The sequence below is a fragment of the Haliotis rubra genome, unplaced genomic scaffold, assembly GCF_003918875.1.
Source record: "Haliotis rubra isolate DU_JTF1 unplaced genomic scaffold, ASM391887v1 Scf208, whole genome shotgun sequence".
Taxonomy (NCBI): Eukaryota; Metazoa; Mollusca; class Gastropoda; order Lepetellida; family Haliotidae; genus Haliotis; species Haliotis rubra.
Window position 1 is genome coordinate 206,366 of NW_025766092.1, and position 26,975 is coordinate 233,340.

Below are 26,975 nucleotides of genomic sequence, written 5' to 3' on the forward strand. Positions count from 1 at the left end.
ATGTGTTAATCATGTCATCGAGCCTGATCACACAATCCCGTTAGTTGCCGCTTATGACAAGCATGGGTTGCTGAAGATCAATTCTAACCCGGATCTTCACGGGTTCTAAGGGAAAAGGACCGATAGTGATGTAATATAACATTTCATCTTAGAATGATGGAACATTGCTGAACATAAACATATACATATACATTATATACATGATGGATGACAAATATTTTTGGTGATTGCTTTTTGAATGGGAGACTGAGAACACAAGGTCAATAAAATATACCCCTAAATATTCCTGATCACTAACTTTCTATGTTTAACAGATATGTACAGTCTGTGACTCACTCGCACAAAGCACAAATCGTTTCTTTAATTTTTTCAGCAGAAATCAACTGAATGTATACCAGTTACTGTTAGCTTATGACCATAAGTGTGATTGACAACATTCTGTTTACAGTAGTCCAGCAGACTTACAGGTTTGGGTAACAAACTCCACACATATATGTTTGAGTTAGTGAGTGAGTTTAGTTTTACGCCGCACTCAGCAATATTCAAGCTATATGGCAGCGGTCTGTATATAATTGAGTCTGGACCAGACAATCCAGTGATAAACAGCATGAGCATCGATATGCGCAATTGGGAACCGATGACATGCGTCAAACAAGTCAGCGAGCCTGACCACCCGATCCTGTTGGTCGCCTCTTGCGACAAGCATGGGTTACTGAAGATCAATTCTAACCCGGATCTTCATGGGTCTCATATTGGTTTGAAACATGCGGTACATAATAAACTGTTATTTGCTAGGCCTTCCAGTAATTGTTTAGATCAGCTGGTTTAGTGGGAATATAAATATCAGAAAAGTCAAAAGTGAACAATGTAGTAGTTTTTATTTTATAATATTATTTACAATGCCCTTATATAATTATATTTTAAAGTTAACAGATGAGACACCATAAATCAGTTGTCTAGTTTTCCATCCAATTTGTAGAGCCATAAAATTTTGGAGGAATGTTACTTTTACTTGATATGTTATATTTCACTTTATCAAAGCCATGGATTCAGAAGTTTAATTTTGTAAAGCAAAACAACACACCAAGTTTCAGCTTCAATCATGCAGGTGTGAAGACAAGAATGTTTTCATGATCACCGACTAAAATGAACAGAATATGACAGGTCTGACTGACCTTGATAGCACAGTGACAGCAGAGTGACAGCACAGGCACAGTGACAGCACAGTGACAGCACAGGCACAGTGACAGCACAGTGACAGCACAGGCACAGTGACAGCACAGGCACAGTGATAGCACAGTGACAGCACAGGCACAGTGACAGCACAGTGATAGTACAGTGACAGCACAGACACAGTGACAGCACAGTGATAGTACAGTGACAGCACAGACACAGTGACAGCACAGTGATAGTACAGTGACAGCACAGGCACAGTGATAGTACAGTGACAGCACAGACACAGTGAGAGCACAGTGATAGTACAGTGACAGCACAGTGACAGCACAAATATACGTGGTACAATGAACCTACTGTTGCTTGATTGAGGACCACAACATGCATGCCTCGACTGAGCTCGAAGACATTTTCTTGCAGCACCTGAAAACAGAACATATTTGTCAGTCATTGCTACCACTTTGGCAACTGAGGTCTTGTGCATAGAAGTTCTTATTTGAAGAATGCAATACAATATGTTTTGTTCTTGTAAAGTTTACTATCCTTTGCTTATACTTGCAGTTTGGCCTTCTACTTCATAACCTGTACTCACGGTAGTTCCATCCACCGAGACGAATACAAGTTCCTTGCTGGACACAACCTCTACTGAGATGGACCTTGACTGCTCCATCTCCACCACATTACCCTTGACATCACCACCAACAGTGTCATCTACAACATGTACAACAGGGAACATCACACAGGGGTTAGACAAAGACATAACTCCATTGGAACTGGTTAGTGCAATCTTGACGCATGACAATAAAAAGGGAATTGTTATTTCTTCAACAAATCTAATCTAATATATTATGAACAAGCAAGTGCTGTTGACAGGTTGGGTATGTCCGATCAACAATGTGTGCCCCAGCACATTTGTGGCAAGTGCTGGTTGGATATTAGTGTTGGGAATTGGTTGAAATCTCACAATTGATGATTGCTTCAATACCAACGGCCAATCATCGAAAGAAAATTGGTTAGCGTCATTTTTTAGATTTTCCTTTTCAGGTTGTAGTTGCAGATTAGTATAAAGAAAAAACATTTGGTTCTTTGGGTTTTTTTTAGAAACTGCACAAATTACATTTGCAGATTTCACATCCAGTGTAAAATTATTCAGTTCCAGTGTAACATTAACTTCCCAGATTCTTCAAGAAATATTCAGTCATGACTTTTCAGAAAGTGAAGTGAGTTTTCTTAGAAATAAACACGTTTTCAGGCCCTGACAACGTCCTAGGTATGTTCCATCATCAAGTATTTCAAACTCTATTACAGCGGTTCCAAAATCGTTTGTGTTCGATTATGAGAAAATGTGATCGATTGCTTGATCGTTTGGCCACGGCGAATAATCTTCGATTATTTCAATTAATCGGACCACCACTATTGGATATAGGAAATACATGTCATAAAACATGCTAAAGGATATCCTTAATACTGTCAAAATATGTCCTCCTTTATCATGTTCAAAACTGTTTTGCTAATCTGGTAATGTACTGCAAACAAATTGTGGTACCTATTTACTAGTGGTGTTCCAATTAATTGAAATAATGGAAGATTGGTCACAGTGACCAAACAACCAAGCAATCGATCGCCTTTTCTCATAATCGAACACAAACGATTTTGGAACTACTGTTTTAGTGTTTGAAACACTTCACAATGAAACATATCTAAGAAGCTGTCAGGGCCTGAAAACATGTTTAATTCTTAGAAAACTCACTTCGCTAACTGAAAAGTCATGATCGACTGAATATATCTTGATATATTAGTCATCATTTTGAAGTAGCGAGTAGCATCATTTTAAATTAGATGTGAAATTTGCCAATGCAGTTTGGGCAGTTTCTTAATAAAACTAAAAACAACAGAGAAACAAGCTATACTTATCTGCATTAACAACCTGAATAGGAAAATCTGAAAAATGACGCTAACAATTTTTTTCCGATGACTGCCCATTGGTAATGAACCAATCATCAACTGTGAGATTTCAACCAATTCCCAACACTACTATTTACACACTTACGACGCTTAAAACAGCATTAAATTCAGGGGGTCCTTGTTATAACCTTAATGCTTAGAATTACAAACTCTTTCACTCACTGAATATCAGGTTCCCCATACCAGAAACTGACCATGCTAACCATTACTAATATACACATCAGTTATAAGATGGTTTTTTCTGACATTAAGAATGCAATCAGACCCTCCTCTGATAGGGACCTGAGAAAGTTGAAATTGGACACATCTGACTCAACCTTCTTATTATCTGACCGTGCCACCAGAAATCAGACCTACCACATGGGGTTCTGTATGTAAATGTTTAATAAACTAAGACACATAAACAGAAGCATTTGTCACATAACATATGATTCTAGGAGCATATTCTTCATACCACAAGGATTACTGAACTTTTTGGATTAATTTTGAGTTCAAATTATCAGAACTCAAAATTAATCCAAAAAGTTCAGTAATCCTTGTGAATCCTTAGCAATATTCCCGCAGTATCACAGCTGGGGACACCAGGAATGGGCTTCACACATTGTACCCATGTGGGGAATCGAACCCGGGCCTTCAGCGTAACGAGCAAACGTTTTAACCACTAGGCTACCCCACTCCCCCTTTAACACTTGGAACTACAAATTGGACATTACATTTTACACAGGTTAAAACATTTATAAATATATGAAGTGTTAGCTTTGTGTTACAGAAACAGGTATTCAAAGTTGAAGACAATGGAATTCAATGGCATTACTTATCAACATGAACAACATGCAGAAGTGTTGACGCTTCATCGCTCAACTGTCCGATCAATGGCGTCATTATGCCCAGCTGCTACAGATCACACATACACCTTCCTGAGTAGTTTATTGAAGTAGCAACTCAACTACTGACTGTAGTATTTATCTGTACATTCAGTATTCATTGCCATGATGATTTACAACATTGAAGGGTGTGCATATTAAAACCATACACGTTAAGACTGACTGACAGAGTTTAGTTTTACGCGCTATTCCAGCAATATCACAGGGGGACACCAGAAATGGGCTTAACACATTGTGCCCATGTGGGGAATCGAACCCGGTCTTGATATTAACCACTAGGCTACCCCACCGCCCCATACTAAGAAAGTTAGTTCTAATGAAACTTGGGTACAATGTGTGAAGCCCATTTCTGGTGTCCCCCGCCTTGATATTGCTGGAATATTGCTAAAAGCGGCGTAAAACCATACTCACTCACTCACTCTAATGAAACTAAATCCCCTGTTTCTAATAATAGTTAAGGCAATGATATATATCCCTCATGTGCTGCTCTGCTTTTTATTCTAAACATTTGTAATATAAAGAAGAATATATGGACTGTTATGTAAATATCTGTTCTTAGTAAAGGTGCTTATTAAGTTCTTCAGCAAGAGGTCAAAGTTTAACTTTGCAAGCTTAATTGCAACAAGACATCTTCACACATCTACACAAGTCTATTAAATCACAGTCACGTGTAAAATCAATTTTTTTATATACATTTTAACATAACAATATTTTATAAAACACAGTCTATGACAACATTTTTTACAATCTAAAGGTCGAGAAGTTAGTCGGAAGGAGCATATAGGGGTAGGCTGAGTAATACAGTAAATACGGTATACATATTACAGTAATTCCATTAAGCATGTGATTATTGCTAAATAGACACAATAAACACCAAGCAGGGCACAATCAATAGGCAATGTAATCAAACGCTTATTGAAAACTCGATGTCAGACAGTTTGGGGCTACAGAGAGTACAGTCAATATTACAGGTACAGTCATGTGTACCTGCGCATACTGCACATCTGCATGTCATATTGATTTACTATTTTAGATCACTGCTAAACATAACACAGCCCTTTTCAAAAGTTTGATCATAAATCTTCCAACACAGAAGTTTCAGTTTGCTTGATAATATATGTCATAAACTTTAAATTTGTTATGATGAACTCAAAATTGCAAGTACAAATTTGTTTTCAATCATAAATGTCTTATCATAAAATGAATTACCTCTCAGAAATCTAATCATGAATACTGACTCTTGATTTTAAATATTAATGCCGCTCAAAAGAGGTTATCTTTTATGCAAGGACAGAAGAAATATATGCTGCATACATAAGTATAACATGGAGGAATAGGGTGTTTCTCTTAGTAGTAATTTGGCCGATGAAAACTTAGATCAAGTAGATATGTTGTTGCTTATTATCAGTACACAAATGGTTAGAAGCTTATTACAGGGTTTTGAAATAAGCTAGGTCAATCTATTAGTCTGAGATTAATAACATTTGGAAGGACAAGTTATATAACGTCTTTGTGTGGCATTTTGAGAGTGCAACGTTTCGATACAGATTTCAAGCATGTCAAAATGTCGCACTCACGAAATAAAAGAAGTTGTTATCCATAAAGTTTCTTTAATATTTCAATGAGATTTCATTGCAGTTCCCATAGTCAGTAGACAGTACATGGTAGCTCTATGGGTGATCATTTTTTCAGACTGATGACAGTAATAATATACTCAAATTACAGAAACGAAACTTGCTGCTGTTACATTAACATAACACATTGATAAAGAGTTTAACTATGTGGCAATGTTTGCACATGACTGTTTCAGTAATTTCAGTTTAACTTTATATCTGGCAACATCTGGGGGATGTATGCATGGAAAAGTAACCTAAAAATAATACAACTTTGTGGTCAAGATTATTGCACGAACATGGCAGAGACCATTAACATGTCTGTATGGCTGCTTATTCCTGTCACTGAGAGGTGATGATGGTTTAACAAGCACATCCTACTACGAGGTGACCAACCTTAATGTTAGGGCCAGGAAGGGCAACAACAAGTAGCATATTTTATCATTTAGTAGGATCTGGACAGGTAAAGCAGGGGTGGAAATAACCCATTGCCCGACATCAGAGTCCAGTGTTTTTTCTGTCGGGCAAGCAAATTTGTATATCACATTGTACTGGTGTCCATTTGACTTTCCAATGTTAATTATGTTGTTTATTTAAAAAATCAACAAGAAAACGGACGGTATAGTGGAAAAAGTATCAGGGCAAGTGATTTTACATCTGCCACTGTACCGGAGTACACCAGCAATTTTAAAGTTATTTCCACCCCTGTAAAGGAGTGCATGTACACTTGTCTGTCTCACAGTAACTCAGCCACATTATTTACCCTACTGCCTAGCCCTATCTGCAATACTAAAGCCTAAATGAAGCAAGTCTAGATTTCCTCGGGTTCAGGATCTCCATCTCACTGGGGCTCCTTTTCAAATTAAAAAGAAATTGTTTACTTCTGTCAAAATTATATTTATTCAAAGACTAAGCATTAGTCTGAATCTTCCATCTCAGTGGGGCTCCTTTTCAAATTAAAAAGAAATTGTTTGCTTCTATCAAAATTATATATATTCAGAGACTAAATGCTAGTGTACACACACACACACATACACTGTGGTATCTATTTATATGTATGTCAACTAGTACCAGCCGCACCCCCTGCTCAAATCATTACCATCAATAATACAATCAACAATTTCCCCATCAGCCTCTGCTAATCAATTCAGCCTGATTACCTGACCATACAGACATAACATACCATGGGTAGTGTAACATGTCATCAGGTAGACGGTATGTCTGTTTAGGCTATCGACTTCATTAACCATGGTAAACAGGCTACTAATGCTATGGAACAGACGTATATTTAAAGAGAGTGTGAGGTGAGGTGAGGTGAAATTGGGTTCAACGTCGTGCTTGAGAATATTTCGCTCATATGACGACGTGCATGCGTGTGTATGTGTATGTGCGGCTGCTTGTACTAGCCCAGACTTAAGCTGGTTTTATAATGCTAGCCCACTGAGATACCATGCCGCAGTGAAGCATGAATAGCCCACTCAGACACATTCTGACTCCGAGCCGACCAGTCCTTGTTGTACCCATTAATGCCGAGCGCCAGGCAGGGACCAACAAGTACCATATTTTAACGTCTTTTGGTATGACGCGTCCGGGGTTCGAACCCGCGACCTTCCACTCTCCGGGCGGACGCTCTAACCACTACACCACGGAGGCGGTTTAAAGAGAGTGTGAGTTAAACTGACCTAGTCATGAACACATCAGGGGCTCTGTAGATAACAAGTAAACCTATCAATATAAGCAATAAAGACGACAGCATAGAAGCCACACACTGAATGGGAGACATGGTTGAAACACATAAAGAATTTATTAGTGTCAGAGTTAGGTTATAATCAAACATGTTGAAATCCATTTTGATGGACTGCCAACACTTTTTAATGTGTGCATATCAAACAAAGCAGATATTGTTTACCTAATATACACAATGACGCACTCTTATTTCCATTCACAGAGCCAGAACCAGATCTGGTCCTGGACAGAAGAGTTTTATCCCATTCGACACACTGACAGAGGGACGTTTTCATCGTTTTCATTGTTTGTAAAACTAGCACATTGTCTCTCTGTAATTAAGGATAATTGACAATGTAAGAATGAACATTGTTGACATGTTCAAAGACATGTTTGTGCCAGATCTAATATTTGTCCATGGCCGTGGAGGACAATCCCTGGGGACATTTTCATCAAAGCTGTCTCTCTGTAATTAGGAATAATTGATAATGTAAGAATGAACATTGTTGACATGTTCAAAGACATGTTTGTGCCAGATCTAATATTTGTCCATGGCCGTGGAGGACAATCCCTGGGGACATTTTCATCAAAGCTGTCTCTCTGTAATTAGGAATAATTGATAATGTAAGAATGAACATTGTTGACATGTTCAAAGACATGTTTGTGCCAGATCTAATATTTGTCCATGGCCGTGGAGGACAATCCCTGGGGACATTTTCATCAAAGCTGTCTCTCTGTAATTAGGAATAATTGATAATGTAAGAATGAATATTGTTGACATGTTCAAAGACATGTTTGTGCCAGATCTAATATTTGTCCATGGCCGTGGAGGACAATCCCTGGGGACATTTTCATCAAAGCTGTCTCTCTGTAATTAGGAATAATTGATAATGTAAGAATGAACATTGTTGACATGTTCAAAGACATGTTTGTGCCAGATCTAATATTTGTCCATGGCCGTGGAGGACAATCCCTGGGGACATTGTCATCCAAGCTGTCTCTCTGTAATTAGGGATAATTGATAATGTAAGAATGAACATTGTTGACATGTTCAAAGACATGTTTGTGCCAGATCTAATATTTGTCCATGGCCGTGAAGGACAATCCCTGGGGACATTTTCATCAAAGCTGTCTCTCTGTAATTAGGAATAATTGATAATGTAAGAATGAACATTGTTGACATGTTCAAAGACATGTTTGTGCCAGATCTAATATTTGTCCATGGCCGTGGAGGACAATCCCTGGGGACATTGTCATCCAAGCTGTCTCTCTGTAATTAGGGATAATTGATAATGTAAGAATGAACATTGTTGACATGTTCAAAGACATGTTTGTGCCAGATCTAATATTTGTCCATGGCCGTGGAGGACAATCCCTGGGGACATTTTCATCAAAGTTGTCTCTCTGTAATTAGGAATAATTGATAAATGTTAGACCGACACAACATTTTGGAATGACTTTAATCTTGTGCCTGAATCACCCCTAAACTAAAATGACTCTCTACCATTATTTAGGAACACTGGGTTTGGCTTGGTCAGCTCATGTAAACATCCATTTACTTCAGATGATTTTAGTAATGTAAATTAATTCCAAAATATTTCATTATATAGCAAAGTGGATGCAAGGTGGTAAATTGGATTCTACAAACCGAGATGTTTTGTAAATGGGTCATTTTCAAAATTGGTAGGATTTTCAATTCTTTATTACAGTAAAATCAAACTCATGAAAATTGATTTAGGTTTTATTCAAATGAAATCTCAAATACTTAATTATTCAATAATACAAACATGCAGGCTCAAATTTACTAATTGGCCTTTTAATTGATACATAAGTAATTAATAGGGTGAGGGAAAGTCCTGACCGTTACCACTTCTTAATCAGAATAAGGATTTTAAAATATAATTCATAAAAATCTTTTAAAGATGGCATACACAGCTTTTACACCAACTTAATCAAACTTGAAGGTAAAAACTATTATCATTATTTTTGAAAGTGTTATTTTGTATCTTTCATTTATTTACCACAAAATAGTTGCATTTTTCTAAAACATTATTATGCATATAGCTTTCCGCAGGTGATATTGTCTAAAATTCACATCAGCTACTAAGCCCAGGACATCTTTAGATGACACCAGCATAAAGAGGAGTGTTTCATGTATTATCATGAATTAATTAGAGCAGTCAATTAACACCAGTAACGGTTAGGACAATAGTGGTAACGGTTTGGAAAGGAATGGTAACGGGCTGGACACAAACCTTAAACAATTTAATCCAACATAAAACAGGTGACATGAAAGGAAAAAATTATATATTTACTTCAACTGCTAACCCTATTTTGGACAGACAGTGAAATGTGTATTAGAAATTTTAACTTGTAACAAATGTGACATGTTTTCTTCCATGCTGTGGTAACGGTTTGGACATTTGTTATATCAATATGAAACTTGTGGATGAATTTAGGCTTTTGAATAAAAACAAACTGTAGCTTCTAAAGAATAGAAAAACACACCTGTCTAGGTTGAAAATCACTGATAATCTAAAGAAGAGTGCAATTGGGGAACGAAAATTGAATGAATAGTAACGGTTGTGACATTATTGGTAACGGTCAGGACATCAGTGTAACAAACAAATGTTATCCCTCTAAAAAGTTGCAAAAGATTAAATTCTGAAAGGTACTGCAACCACTATGATACTGTACACATGGTCATGCTACACAGGCCACTGAATAGATGTCATTTTGCTGTTGATATTATGGTGCAATATTAGTCTCCACGAAATATACTTCTTTCATTCACTCAGATACCTTTACTTGTTGTTAATCGTGAGATGGTAACACATTCATCAAATACAAAGGTTTGGCCAACATATTAGCACCTAGCAAATATTCAAAGTAAATGGTAACCTTACATATCTCACAGTTAAAGTTAAAACAGTTTACATCCAAAACATCTTTAAAGGTTGGAATACTGTTACCATAGATGTCCTAACCGTTACCTTTAATTTATAAAGACTATAGATCTTATAGAAAATAGAAACTTAACGTGATAAATTCGTTTTGGTTTTTATTATTTAAAGCAGATAGATAAGTAAATACAAAGTTATTATCACACCATGGAACATATTCTTTAAAATTGAAATTTATTAAAGATATGTCCAGACCGTTACTATTATTTGTCCAAACCGTTACTAGAGATTGTGTTTTTTATGATACTACATCAAAACTCCTTTGAACAGTAAAATTCCATGCTTAAACTTATCTTAACCTTTAAAGTAATTATAAATTTGTTATATTTCAAATAGTAATGAACAACTTTTTGAAATACAAATCATTTTGTCCAGACTGTTATAGGACTGTCCAAACCGCTACTTTGCAGAATGGTAACGGTTTGGACAGTAACGGTCAAGACAATTTGTAAGTAAATCTAAAATAAAAAAATGAATGATCCCTAAAAGATTTCAAAGGACATGCCTTCCACCTCTTCCATTTCTGGGCAACATATCCATTGAAATGTAAAAAAACAAAGAGATATATTTGACACAAAATACATTGGTAACGGTCTGGACAATTAAGGTTGACACATAACATTTATACTTATTTGATGGTGTCAATTTTCTGCAAAATGTGTTGAATTTCATTATTTCATTTGCTGTCACATCCACAGGGGCTAGCTCAAGCAGACACAGGAAGTAGAATTACAATCCAGCTCCAGGGGGAAATTATTGCAGGAATTTCATACACTGGTAACGGTCAGGACACAAAATGACAGGACAAGCATGTTACAATTTGTAGGAAAAAACTTTTTAAGTTAAAAAAAAAATTAAATGCAGTTTGAGTATGCCTGTTCAATCCTAACTGGCATAATATGAATTAGTTTGTTTATTTGCATTTATATTTACATTATTTGTGAACATTGATATTAGGACCGTCACATCCGGACAGAGCAAATCTGCCAATTTTGATCCTAAAATGTGGCCAAATATAAATTTCAAAATGACAAGACTAATGATATACCACATTTACTGACTAGTAAACTTCTAAATATGTTTTCTAGCACAAAAAAATCCTTTTAAGTTAACAGATTTTTTTTTTATTTGGAACGGACAGAAAATCCTACCAATTTTGAAAATGACCCAAATATTCTTGCAAGGAGCTATGGAAGAAATGAATGTATGCATGCGAGCATGGTGAGTGTGCATGGCCACTTTTGCTGGCTTTTTTATAGTGCTTGTTCACTGAAATACCATGCTTTATTGACGGAGATTTCTCATAACACCTAACACCATTATTTTGTTTCCTTGTTGCTAAACACCACCATCAACAATATTCCAGGCATAGTACAGGTGAAAACAGTCAAACCTGGAATGACAAACCAAGATTGATATTACAGGTAAAGATTTAAGTCTTTGGTGTATAACAACCTGCAATCAACAAAGTCATAATGTCTGGCCACTGATCTATGAAGTCACATCATCAATCATATCAATTCTAAGCCAAATCCCCACTGTTCTTTAATTACCTGCAATATTCATGACAATAGAGGCCTGGCAGAGAATGACTGCAAGTATTTATGGAATTGCTGTGGTGTAGATCTATTGGCCATGAGTCAGATGTTGCATGGCATCCATACGGCATTATTCATTACAGCTAGAAAAGTAATATCAAAAATCAATTAAATACAATTGGGACTTCAATATGGTGCATATGAAGCCTGTCATTAAAGTTCCCTTTATCCATCATTCACATCTTTCACTGACAACTCACTGGATGGACTGGATGAGGGTTATTAAAAGAATGGAGAAAGTAAAAGCAAGGTGTAAAAGTCATACATTCCGTTTGAAGTTCTCCAAGCCAGGAGTTGCCCTCAGTACAAGAGTTGCTTCCCTTTAATTTGAAGGTCACAGTTATGAGACCTATCACCATAGCAACCACAACTGACCAGTGTCCTATTTGAGACATCCATGTCATATCTCTAAAATAGTGGGTAAAAGTAACCATTGTTTGATGTTTCAGTTGCGTACATCTTGTAAAGACATGCTCTGAAACCTGAAGTGACTCAGGAACGAACATTCACTCAAAGTTCATCAAAGGTGCATGGACGTCAAGATTTAAAAATTTCATATGCCTTGTCAACAAGAACCAGCAGTCAGAGTAACCCTTCTGTTGAGGATCCAAGTATCCAAAACTTCTGCCAAACACCTGCAGATCACATCCTATGCAACTGTAAGTCTGTAATATGTTGCACAGAGTCGAAACAACAAGAAAGTCCAAGTTTCAAGGTTGATGATGATGTTGATGCTGTGACACTTCTATCCAACCATATATTTCACTCTTCAGAACATCCAAAATTGCAAACAAATACTCTGTCAATCCAAGAGTCATGTCACCAAATATTTAGCTAACGTCTGTTTATCAGTCTACATGTTGCAATACATGTCCATTCATGAGCAATGGAGATTATTTGACCAGTCCATAATCCTTCTTCTTGATCCTCTTAGGTAAGAATTCAGTATTAATCCATCTGGTCTAAGGGCTTTGAAACATTTGCCTTGTCAAACTGAAACCTTTTCCCCTGCTGTTTCTTGCATGAATATTCACAAAACTGGGAGGTTCAAGACTGATAATGTTCTCTGCCACCACATCGCTGGTCAGCTCTGACTGTAGGCTAAAGTCTACTTCTGTTGTCAACAGCTGTGAAATGAACATGCAACAGATGTTCAGAATATCAGGCTACCTTGAAGAGAATACAGACTGAGAAGGTTAATAATAGCCTTCTCAGCTCAATATGTATCACATGTGTTGCTGATACTGGAATGTCTGTCACTCTTCACACTTTATCAGCTCTTCACCTGACCTTTCAACAACAGCGTCTTAGGTATTATGTCAGACGATGATCTTGATAACCATACAGATAATTATGTCATGTATTCTATTATACAAATGCCATTCTTTACTAACTAAGAGTGATGTCTCTCAAGTCTTCAGTCAAACAAACAGAGGTTGAGAGTGAGTGAGTGAGTATGGTTTTACTCCGCTGTTAGCAATATTCCACCAATATCACAGTGGGGAACACCAGATATAAGCGTACCCATGTCTGAAATCCAACCCTGGTCTTCCGCATGACGAGCGAACACTTTAACCACTAGGCTACCTCACTGCCCACAGTGGTTGAGCAACTATCTTAGTTAAGCCACGAGTGGCGCTTAAAATGTTGAATTAAATATATTGCACGTGAGTAATTATTAAATATGAGGTTGGAAATCTGAGAGCACAACCCTGTGAGGACATGGGTGTCTACCTTTGATGATGGCGATATTATGTTTTGATATTAAAAATATTTTTCGAACCGAAGCAAGGGAAGCAAGTTGCCAACCATTCCTCGCTTTGCTCGCATATGGGAAGACTGGTCATTTTCTCTTTGATGCACAACCCTATTTGTGCTACAACATTCTTGTTTCAGGTTGTGATGGGTTGTCAAAAGGAGCCATGTCCATACTGTTGACAATCAATAGTGTACACAAGAATATTGAGTTAGCTTTAAAGAAACTTTAATGAACTGTCATGCCAGCTTGTTGTGGAATCAGTCCAAAGCAAATCGATGCTTGTGAGATATAGATATCTACCAACATACACAAGCTGACCACTCACTTATAGAACAACCTCAGTTCAGAGTGAGTTGGATTTTATACCACTTTCACAATATTTCAAGCAAAACCTTGGATTGTGTACAAACTAAATGGGCTGAATGTATTGAATAGATTAATGTTTAAATAGTTGTAAACCACATTAAAATTACAAACCATCCTTCCGGGAATTGATACCCATCATTATGAACAATGTTCTCTACCTTGGTGCATCAGTGGTCCCTATGTCAGGGGAGGGCTAGCCTAATGGTTAAAGCAATCGCTCATCACTCTGAAGATGCGGGTTTGACTCCCGCCCCCTGGGTACATTGCGTGAATCCCATTTCTAGTGACCCCTCCATGATTTTGCTGGAATATCGCTACATGAATAATAAAACCTTACTCAGTCAGTCCTCCATCAAGAGGATTCATTAGTATAAAGATAGCTGATTGTTATCTGACACATATATTTCTTCTTTATCCTGTATATTCAAATCTGGATCCTGCCAAACAGTGACTGAATACATAACACTGATCCCAGTGATCCATGACCTTCGGACACAGTAAGCCATGTCCATAGCTGGACCATCCAATTAAACCTAACCAATTCTTATGACCAGGAAATATGCTATGGAATTGGTTGGTTGGTTTGTTGTTTGCAGCATTCAGCAATGTTTCTGCTATATGGCGTGGTCACAAGTGTCCCAGTCCACCCAGCTGTGAATGGGTACCTCATAAGGATGGGAATGACACAATAACTCGTCGCGCCTAGTGGCTGCAAGAGTTGTATGCTCCCCAGGGAGTTGAGATTGACAATACGTGTGCCGTTGAGATTGACATCCAGTGAACGAGGGAAAAACAAAGCGCCTTTGAGCAGCTGAGCTGAGCTGGATATCGGCGCTATACAAATGTTAGTATGTATGTGTATTTATGTCTGTAAATAGTCAAATCTGGACAGACAATCCAGTGATCAACAGCATGAGCATCGATCTATGCAATTGGGATACGATGACATGTGTCAACCAAGTCAGGGAGCATGGGAATCTGTTCTGCCTTTGTATGTCTAAAGGATGACAAAAAGTGTGAATTTCTCACCACACTTGGAAAGTTGTTATCTTTAAAAATATTGTAAATTTTTATATTTTTTCACTCATTACTCACGTATTAAATGTGAATATTAGCAGAACATAACTCCAGATTCAAAGACACGTGAACAGATAGTTTTTTGTCAAGTAACCATGGGCAGCAATGCAGGATTCAATGCGGCGGGGCATACTACTGATCAAAGAAGTTAGAAACTCGTGGTCCATGCTGTCCCAATATCGGACCACCTCTTCTTTCATTTCAGCAATAGTTGTCATATTTTTCTTATTGACACTTTCCTTCATAAGTCCCCAAACATTTTCTATTGGATTTAGGTCAGGGCTATAGCTTGGCCAATCTAATAATGACATATTTTGGGTCCGAAACCAGGCCTGTGAATGCTTTGAACGATGTTTTGGGTCGTTGTCCTGCTGGAAAATCAAAAAAATTCCATAGAACACGTGAGCAGATGGAAGTCAATGTCCCTCGAGAATATCTGTGTACCGCTCACTGTTCATATTCCCTTCAAATACACAGAGGGGCGTTGCCCCTAACACAGATATGCCACCCCACATGTTAAATTTCGGACTGTACTTTGGGTGCTGATACAAATGTTTTTCAGTTTGTTTGGTCCAGAATTTCAGTGTATTAGGAAACACCTACACAGAACTTTCATCCTAGAAAATCACATTGTCCCAGTTAAAATTTCTATGCTGTAAGCACCAGTTCAACCTTCGCTCGTTTTGTTCAGGTTTCATGATTGGTGATGGAATTCCTCGACTTTTCTGCCAACCCATTGCATGCAGCTCAGTTCTAATTGTCTCCTTACAGACAGACACAGTTCCTCTATCAATCATATCCAACCTTAAGTTTTCTAAACTCCGTTTGTTTTTAGAAACAAGAATACCAAGCCGCCTCCTGTCACCGACAGTCAATTTTCTGGGCCTACCTGCGCCTCCCTGGTGCTCAATGCCATATCCATTTGCAATATTTTTCAAAACACGATAAACAGTGGACAAAGGGATGCCTGTTCTACTTGAAATCACTTTAGCTGATCTGATGTCCTTGTTATAATACTCTAAAATCAACTTCCTCTTCTCTAAATCATCCATACTGAGGATCACTTAAAATGTCGTCTGCTAGCAAATAAACAAAGGGGGGATAACTCTTCACAAACTAATGAAAAAGGCTTAACGGAGTTGTCTCTCTTGAATGAAACCAAGCACTTGATAGCTGGTCATGGTTGTTTACACTAGAAATCCAATTAAACATATTCCTAAAATGCTGAATAATTTCTGGTCACACTGTAATTATCTACAAATGGAGACTGCACTGGAATGACATCCATCTGAACAAACTACTGAATAGCACTGAAGACACCTGGAGTGGTGACAAGGGCAAGCATACAAAACACAACCAAAGATATCTGCACATGTCTTGTCATGACACTGTATACTTCATTAGTAAGATAAAGCATGTACAAAAAGCCTTTTCCCTTAGGATGAAAGAACAATGATAAAATCAATCAAAGCCTCCGTACAGTAACACCATATAGAAATCTGCATCTCTTTCAGTAGACACATTGATTCTAGGAGACAAAACAAACCTGAACAGGGAGAGAAGCAATTATCATGATTATTTGACTAGTATTGATAACATCGATATCTTTAACATGTTTAAAGCAATTATCATGATAATGTACAGCGTAACTGTTGCATTTCAATGCATGACTCAATGAATACAATTATGACATTAATTAACCATGAATCGAAATGATTAAGGACAACAATCGATACTGATGTACAGTCTTGTAAGAGTCTCTGCCAAGTCCCAGAGAATGAAAGTTCAATGTGTTTCACATCGTGTGATGTAATCTTGTATGGGTACATCTATCCCAGTGTCTGACAATGAGCTAAACACAAGTTAATGAATCAAATCTGAAGTTAAAACCTGTCTTTCTGTAACCTAGCGCATATTTTGGATTACACTTTCTCAGTAAAGTACGGATTTTAGAACTTTTTTAGTTGAATCCATCTGGAATTTGAAGCCACACTCTTAATTACCAATAACCCTTGTCAGAGGGCTACAAAAAGTACATGATTAGATTACAAGTTGTCACACTTCCAGTTTTATGTGCGATAGCAGAGAGGGTTAGATCACTGACTTTGTGTGCTGGCAAGTAGGTTCTTATCTCAGAGAGTGTGGGCTTGAATCCCGGATGGGACTTAACACAAAAGTAGTACTCGAATCAGTCTAACACTATCCCATGGTTCCTACAATTCTTTCATCCCTGTTTGTAATGTAAAAAAGAAAAAGAACCTGCTTCAATCTTTCCACTACAATGGCTGTTTGTTATCCCCATCTTCCATATGCAACTACTAAGAAATATTTATAGATACAGCCACAGCAATGATTCAAGAAGAAAACTACCTTGGTTTCATTTGCTGTCGTGGTTTGTTTTGACTTTGATTTGAATATAAAATGCTAAATAAAGTGATATGAATTTAGCACCACTTTTAACATTAGTAAAGTTTTGTTTAAGTGTGAGTGAGTGAGTGAGTACAGAGGAAAGTCCAGTGAAATGTTGCTGGCTTATTGAATGAAACTCACAAGCAAGATCAATTGTCCTTTAAGGCACAAGGTGACACCACACTTCTCTAAAATGATAATAATGCATTTCTCTCAATAATACTAACGTTCAGCCCACAGGGACGCTTCCATATGATTTATTCTCCCCAGAATTACCTATGTAGATGACAATACTGAATTATAAAGTTCAAATGAATTAATTCAATGTTGCATTAAATTGAATCTCACCCCACTACCAGCCGAACACTATTTCAAGAGTTATAGAGTTATAGAGCGCTCTTTACGAATATCCTACACACAACTTGTGATTGAAACCAGTTTGGCAAACACTGACAACACCGTGTGTGACAGTTTTCGATGTATGAAGCAATTGTTTAAGTTCCATATATGGCAAGTGTTCCCTGTTTGGAAGCTGTCCGCCTCGAAGTTCAGGGAAGTCGTAAGGGACAATAAGTATAGTATTGCATCAATAGGAAGCTAAAGTGAGTGCATATGCCCTAATATGTATAATATAGGCCAAAATATTGTCGAAAATGTGTGACATCGTGCCTTTATTGAGATAACTTTAGCAGAATTGTGTGGTCAAAACACAGCCTAACAATGACACCTTCACTTTCATAATTAGTTACAATTTGATGTACCTGTATCAAATTAGGATATAAAGTCAATATAATATAGGAAATAGAATTCACAGCAGAATGCAGAATCACATTTTCTACCCATAATTTCTGAGTTTCACCCGTGGACATCAGAGAATTTCCCCCAAACAATACCTGTCAATGGGACAATCGTTCCATATGCACGATTGATCACAAAGAATAGATTACTATTGATTTCCAAAGCTGAAACAATCCATTAGCACCTGAACAATGATATATAATCCTTCTCTATCCATTTCTCATGAAGAATTCATGACGCTATTGGTGTAAAAAATATTTATGTCACTGATTGCCTCAGGTGAAAATATGAAAGAACAAGTACATGATGTAAGAATGTAGGGCCTGCTATCGATATAGATCAAAGACTTCGATAATCATTAACTAAATATCAATCGATTATCGATAATTATCGTAAAATTAACTTTGGACAAAAATGGCTAAAACGTCTAGACAAAATCACATCACTGGTGAGTAGTGACATGCTTATGTATGGATTTGCGAACAAAACAGTGTTCTGAACATAATTTAGAAGCAGTCCAGAAATAAGGGTGTAGCTTGGTGTATTGTGTCGGTAAATTAGTGCTATATTTCATTGCAACAGTTTATGTACGGATAATATCGATGACACAATTTTCATATTGATAATCATCAATAATTCTTCCCATCGACGATATTTCCGATTATCGATCTTTTGAGACAGCCTTATAATACGAAAATAATGATTATCTTCAATGTGGATGCTTCTAATATGCATCCCAAACCTGGGTGACCCGGAGAAACAGTAATCCTCCATTAACACACAACAATAACCAGTTTTAGTGCTATCAGTCTAAGTCCAAATAACACATAGGCTGCATTTTCCAGATGCAAAACATAAATGCCATGATCTTAAAAGTTACACAAGTTTGCAACATCTGGATTTCGCTGACATATAAAGTTTCATTTTGAGTGAGTGAATGAGTATAATTACGCTGATTTTAGCAGTGGAGGACGCCAGAAATGGGCTTTATGCATTGTTCCCATGTTGGGAATCGAACCCGGATCTTCAGCGTGATGAGCAAACGCTTTAACCACTAGGACACTCCCCCACTCCAGTTTCATCTTGAAACAGTAGGCCTTGTATTCACATAGCTGACTTACCACTGTCAACATGGCTTAACAAACCATGCAAGAAGGGTTGATGAGTATGTGAAAGGACTAAAACTCAAAAGCCTCAAACATGGCATTCTGAACTTCATATATATATTGTCACTTATTAAATGAAATATTCACTTATCTCATTAAGTTGATGAATATTGATTATATTTTTAATGGCCGATACCTATACCTGTAAACAGCTGCTTTGACCGTGTCCAGGTTATGCAATATGAAATACCACATACCACATACCACATACCACATGCATGCCTTGTGTCAGTGAATGTGGTTTTATGTCACTTTAATACATAATTCAGAAATGTCACAGCAGGGAATTAAACCAGGCCTTCTTGTGTCGAGCGAACACTACTAGTACTCTCGTCACACTGAAGACTTGGGTTCGATTCCCTACATGGGTACAATGTATGTAGCCCTTTTCTGGTGTCCCTTGCAGTGATATTACTGGAATACTATAATAGAGCATAAAACTCACTCACTCACTCACTCACAAGCACCAGACTTGACACTATTCAAATGAACCAAGTCTAATTCTCACTTTCAGGTTTATCATGTTTAAATGAAAGGATTAAAAACATATCTCATAGACCAACAAGGCTTATAATACTTGTGGCAAGCTTAATAAATCTGGATTAGGATGTGCTTGTATCTCTCACCTGAACTTGGTTTGTGTCGCAGTTTCTTGCTTGTGTCCAGAATAAAGGTGATATTGATGAACACTGTCACCAACAAAACCAGCACCAGTCCACCCTGCAACCAACCATTGTGTAACATTATAGTCAACTTCTAATAACAGCACCTCTCTAAACCCTAAACCAGTCCACTATGAAAACAACCATTGGGTAACATTACAGTCAACTTCCTAAAACAGCACCTCTCTAAACCGGTCCCCCCTGAAAACTGACTGACTGACTGACATTTACGCAGTCAACTTCCTAAAATTCAGCAACTCTAAACCAGTGGGGACACCAGAAATGGGCTTCACACATTGTGCCCATGTGGGGATTAGTCAACTTCCTAAAGCTTTAACCATTAGGCTACCCCAGTCCACCCTGAAAACAACCATTGTGTAACATTATAGTCAACTTCCTAAAACAGCCCCTCTCTAAACCAGTCCACCCTGAAAACATTGTGTAACCCTGAAAAACCAGTCCACCCTGAAAACAACCATTGTGTAACATTACAGTCAACTTCCTAAAACAGCACCTCTCTAAACCAGTCCACCCTGAAAACAACCATTGTGTAACAATATAGTCAACTTCCTAAAACAGCCCTCTCTAAACCAGTCCACCCTGCAAAACAACCATTGTGTAACAATATAGTCAACTTCCTAAAACAGCACCTCTCTAAAACCAGTCCACCCTGAAAACAACCATTGTGTAACATTACAGTCAACTTCCTAAAACAGCACCTCTCTAAACCAGTCCACCCTGAAAACAACCATTGTGTAACAATATAGTCAACTTCCTAACAGCAGCACCTCTCTAAACCAGTCCACCCAGAAAACAACCATTGGGTAACATGACTATAGTCAACTTCCTAAACAGCACCTCTCTAAACTAAACCAGTCCACCCTGAAACCAACCATTGGGTAACATTACAGTCAACTTCCTATAACAGCACCTCTCTAAACTCTAAACCAGTCCACCCTGAAAACAGCCATTGGGTAACATTACAGTCAACTTCCTATAACAGCACCTCTCTAAACCAGTACACCATGAAACCAACCACTGTGTAACATTACATCTCTAAACCAGTCCACCATGAAACCAACCACTGTGTAACATTACATCTCTAAACCAGTCCACCATGAAACCAACCACTGTGTAACATTACATCTCTAAACCAGTCCACCATGAAACCAACCACTGTGTAACATTACATCTCTAACCAGTACACCATGAAACCAACCACTGTGTAACATTACATCCCTAAACCAGTACACCATGAAACCAACCACTGTGTAACATTACATCTCTAAACCAGTACACCATGAAACCAACCACTGTGTAACATTACATCTTCTAAACCAGTACACCATGAAACCAGTCCACTGTGTAACATTACATCTATAAACCAGTACACCCTGAAACCAACCACTGTGTAACATTACATCTCTAAACCAGTACACCCTGAAACCAACCACTGTGTAACATTACATCTCTAAACCAGTACACCCTGAAACCAACCACTGTGTAACATTACATCTCTAAACCAGTACACCATGAAACCAACCAGTGTAACATTACATCTCTAAACCAGTACACCCTGAAACCAACCACTGTGTAACATTACATCTCTAAACCAGTACACCCTGAAACCAACCACTGTGTAACATTACATCTCTAAACCAGTACACCCTGAAACCAACCATTGTGTAACATTACATCTCTAAACTAGTATACCATGAAACCAACCATTGTGTAACATTACATCTCTAAACTAGTATACCATGAAACCAACCATTGTGTAACATTACAGTCAACTTCCTAATGCAGCACCTCTTCAACAAGCCACGGTATGACATTACAATAACATTCTATTGACAAAACTGATTCTGTTCTACAATTTAGTACGAACAAACTTAGAGTAAATTCTTAAGTCAACCTACCTATAAAACATCCCCTCTGTTTGCTACTATACCAAAAAAAACACCATTAGGCAACATCATAATCAAAGATCTCGACCAGTCCATCACAGTATGAACCTTTGTGTGACAATGTTTCAATACTGTGAAACAGCCATCAAGAAATTAACCATTTCAAAACATGTTACAATGAAATCATTCTGTACCAGACCATTCAATAAACAGTATCTGAAAAAAAAACACATTCAAACAAACAAATTACACCGCTGGAAAATATCATTTTAGTAATATCATGATCAGTATTCAATGTTTTGTTTTATATATAAAACACACTGAAAGTTAGCCAGGGATTTGAAATATTTGTGTAAGCTGTATGTACAACAAAATATAAGCTCTGAGTAAAGAAATCCTCAACCCTGAAACCATCAAGCACAATAATCTTACCTGCAATACTTTGGATATGCATCGTCTGCTGCTGTAACTGCGAATATGCTGACCATACACATTGCCCCTCTGGGGGCGACCACGAGGGACATAGGGCTTGGCCCTGGGGTTAGGCACCCAGTTGTCCATCATGCTGGATCTGAAGTCACGTGATTCTTGAAGACAGCCTCAACTTGTAACTCTCAGTGACAGCAGTATAGATCCTTGTCTCCTCTATCGATACGATTCATTGTTGGTGTCAATAGACTATGACTGCAGTTCTTGAAGGGCTGAAAGTTAATTATTGCGTATCAATAATAGCTATATTTATGTGTAATCCCACCCATATTGTTAATATTTTTGTTTTGAGAGCTATGCTGCATCCAGCCAGTGTCCGCGTGATGAAGGTGATGAGTGAAAGTCTGTGCCAGTTCAACAATATGACCTGTAACAGGTCTGGCTGTCTGGACAGGAAGGAATCAATCAACACACTGCATACACTTTTGTTGTTGTAGTCAGTGGGCTGGTTGGGTTTAGTGGGCCTGAAAAGCATTTCAGGTACATGACTTTCTGCCAGTGTTGGAGCAATGATGGTGTTCCTTAGTGGAATCCATTAGCACGTTCCTGACAAATCAAGAATCATAATTCGGTTATTCTCAGATTCAAATTACAGTTGCACCCCTTACACCTAAGGGAGACAACTCTACACAGAGACATGTGGTCCAATAGCTCATGGTCGTAAAACTTCTTATCCTGTACATGATGTCTTGGCAGATAGCATAAGGTTTTCAAGGGCGTTGTTAATATTTCCAGACAGGCAGAGAAAGATTTAACAGTTCTGACTAAATGATTCTTACTTGTTCAATAGGCAGTCTACAGTGGTGAGCAATCCCAATGCCAGATAAAGGTGAATTTACTGGTTATTTCATAAGGTAATTGTCCTACTCATTCAACATCATGGTTACATCAAATACTGCTAAAGATTCTGAAGTTGGAATTAGCAAATACCCACAAGGTCATGATTATTCATAATCATGATAATATTAAAGGTTTGATGATGAGAACTGTTTTTCCCTTATATAAAGAAAAGGACATTTAGTGCTTTTTTCCCATTATTGTTAATGTCAAGATAAATCTGCTTTGTAATAGGTTCGAAAAAATCCCTATTTTGGAACAACGGACATCTGGCCCTGATTTCTTGAAATAAACTTAAGTTTTTACTCAAATTTAAAACTGAGTTTGACAATTTGAAACAGATGAGTTTCTAATTCAGTCGCATTTCTAAAACCTAAAAGACAAAACAACTCATGTAACCTATCTACCAAACCCAAATTGTCTACTAAGTTTGAGTTAAACATCGATTTCAGTATATTATGGGATTGCCATTTCCTGCGTTTTCTCAAATTTGAGTAAAAACTGTAACTTAAGTCAAAATTCAGACTTTCGTTTGTTTGTTTGTTTCAAGAAATCGGGGCCAGGTCCTTAAACTATTGCCTGAAATCAGAGCAATCGTTGCCCTGAGGTGATCAAAGCTCCTATACTTTAACATGGGCTTACAACCATCAGGATGACTATAAGAACATTGTGTTCATAGATCCATGACAAAGAAAGAATGTTAATGTTGACTTATAACCAGGACTAGGGCAACAAGTCTTGCAACACTGAGCATGCTGAGCGATCTGGTTGTGATTGTTGATTGAGAATTATACCACAGTACATCAGGGCGACAGCATGTCTGATTTACCCTGGGAACTACAGAGAGATGGATGATGGGGTCATTCCCTCCAGCATGATGCTCAGAGTGAGTCAATGTAATGTGACAGCTCATTCATAGCACCATCCTTAAACATGTTTAAGGACTGATTTGATGCCCATTTTAGCACCAGATGTCTTCAAATATATCTTAGCTATCAAGGGGTAAGCCTGTAAGAACCATACACAATGAATTAAATGTTATAAAATGAAACTAAACCTTTTTCAATAATAGTTACAAGGCAACTATATACCCTTTGTGCAGAGTTTGAAATTGCCGCCATTCCACTCGGAGGCCTGTGAATTTGAATTAAGAAAATGATACAAGGTCATTGTCACATATAAACAGAAATCAGGTTTATGTCAGATGACAACTTGCGAGGTTAATTAAAAACTAAAACTTGACAAAAATACAAATTGTGCATTACAGAAAACTATACACACTCTCCGATCATTGAACTGAACACAATTACCGTATATTACCGTCTATAAGACGACCCCATGGATAAGACAACCCCAAACTTGACCCTTAAAATCAGTGTCAAAATGGTATGTTTCGTGCATAAGTCGATCCCCCGCGAAGGGGTCCTAATCGCGGCAAACACAGACAACTGGCAGTTACCAATAATTATAACTTTGGTCCACATTATTCACAGTATGTACAGAAAACAGCTTCTTCATTATAATAATGCAATGTTTGTGTTGATTATCAGATTATGTCAACTGTAGTTTTGGGAATTGGTTAAAAAATCTTAATCAATGATTGGTTCATTACAACCGATCAATCATCGAAAATAATTGGTTAGCATCATTTATCAAATATTCCTGGTTATGTTTGTTAATGCACAAAAAAATACAGAAAAATCATGTAGTTCTTTCGGGTTTTTTTGCAATTCGCACAAAATGCATTTGCAAATTTCACATCTTTAAAGGATGACTAGTTTGTCAGGAACATAAATGTCCTGTAGTCTTAAAGATAATTTCAATCATGACTTGGAACAAGCTTGTAGTTGTAGTGCTAATTAAATGTAACAGAGAAAACCAACCTTGTGAAAAATATTGTCAATGAAAACAATTGTTCCAAAATCATTTGTGCTTGATTATGAGAAAACATGATCGATTGCTTGGTTGTTTAGTCATTGTGACCAATCTTCAATTATTTCAATTAATCAGACCACCACTAATCAACTGTATACTGATAACTTCTTCATTGTTACGACATGATGAATATTGACAGGGCCACTGATTCTTGTTCGGACCAGCTGATTTGAAAGTTACTGGTCATAAAGTCCAATGAGCTGTAAAATAGTTTCCAACACTGCCTTTGGGTGCAGCTTTTTCCTGCAAATATCTGTAATATACACATGGAAAGTTGGTGTATTCTCTTTCTGCCTGCACTTTGATTGGCTATAAGCGGGTTAGGATTAACAGTCCACATCTTGCACACTTATAGTCTGTTCGAGTAAGTGGAGACCGAATTCACTAACCACCAAGTTCACTCACTGACAACTCTGAACACAGTTCATATGCAATAAACAAAATGTGATAAACTGTACAGCTTCTCCTTATTTGCTGGCAAACTTACATTTATATTAATGGTTAAAGTTGACTGTAGTCCACTAATCCCCATTGTTCTTGATGTTACATGGATTAGTACCGCGTCTCCACTTTTTCAATCCCTAAACAATACTTGCAGGCAAAATGAGAACACTCCGAAAATTCAGACATGTTAGTTACACAATAATTACTAATAAACTGGGAGCTTATTGCAAATAGAGTCTTGTAAATAAAATTATAAATTTATTTAAATAATCAGTATTTATTAGAATTTATATAATCATTGAATTTGTATATTATTCCAATAAAATGATAATATCATATTGATTATGTTATTTTTATTCTTTGGTCCCATTGACCAACAAGAAGAATATATTATCCTGGTGGCAGTGTGGTTTAACAATACATCTACTCATCTTGTGTTTATAGAAGTTATTTGTAAACACATGAAAACCGATTTTATAGTCATTACAAATTGCAATTCCTCAAAAATACCCAGCAAGTGAAGACATAATTCTGGGAAAACAAGCTATTAAACAAGAAAAATTGTGTCCAGCGACACGGATGCCCCCGCTGACATTCATAAGACATATAAAGATCAATAATTAAACAAAATTCACGAACAAGTTCAATAAACATCTACGCAACTATGAGATGCACACCTTTCGAGTCCCAATGGAATACATGTATAAGCTTAATCAATTCTGTTGAGCAGTTTTTGTGGAGAAGTGGACAGACTTAATCCCCCTATTTCACTATCATCAACAAAATTTATCTAAGTTCAAATGTCTCTTAACATACAAAAAACTATAAAATACAAAACAAAATATGATATGCACACCTTTAGAGTCTCTATAAAAGACATATGTAAGCTAAATGAGTTTTGTGCAGTGTTTTTTGAGGAGAAGTGAATAAAGTACACCCCCTGTCGTATGGGACGAACAGGATGAATAGAACCAAATTCAACTAAGTTCAAACATCTGTAGAAGTGCCAAAATTAAGAAATTGGATGAACAAGGTATGAGATGCACACCTTTAGAGTCCCAATGAAACACACGTAGAAGCTCAATCAATTCTGTTGAGCAGCTTTGTGGAGAAGTGGATAGACTTCATCCCCTATAACACTATATTCAGCTAGAAATTCAACAAAATTTATGTAAGTTCAAACGGCATTAAAATTGGAAAAATAC

General features: G+C 37.3%; 1 protein-coding gene across 2 annotated transcripts in view; it reads right to left on the reverse strand.

The window, feature by feature from the left end:
* LOC124276341 (protein O-linked-mannose beta-1,2-N-acetylglucosaminyltransferase 1-like) overlaps positions 1-26,975 on the reverse strand; it is a 60,288-nt gene that overhangs the window by 23,569 nt on the left and 9,744 nt on the right. For both annotated transcript variants that reach the window (XM_046711970.1, XM_046711971.1), the window contains 4 exons: positions 22,498-22,766; positions 20,123-20,216; positions 1,766-1,884; positions 1,531-1,596 (listed from right to left, as the gene is read on the reverse strand). In XM_046711970.1, the coding sequence (XP_046567926.1) occupies positions 1,531-1,596; positions 1,766-1,884; positions 20,123-20,216; positions 22,498-22,629 (411 nt within the window). In that variant the 5' untranslated portion in view covers positions 22,630-22,766. The remainder of the gene's footprint in view (positions 1-1,530; positions 1,597-1,765; positions 1,885-20,122; positions 20,217-22,497; positions 22,767-26,975) is intronic.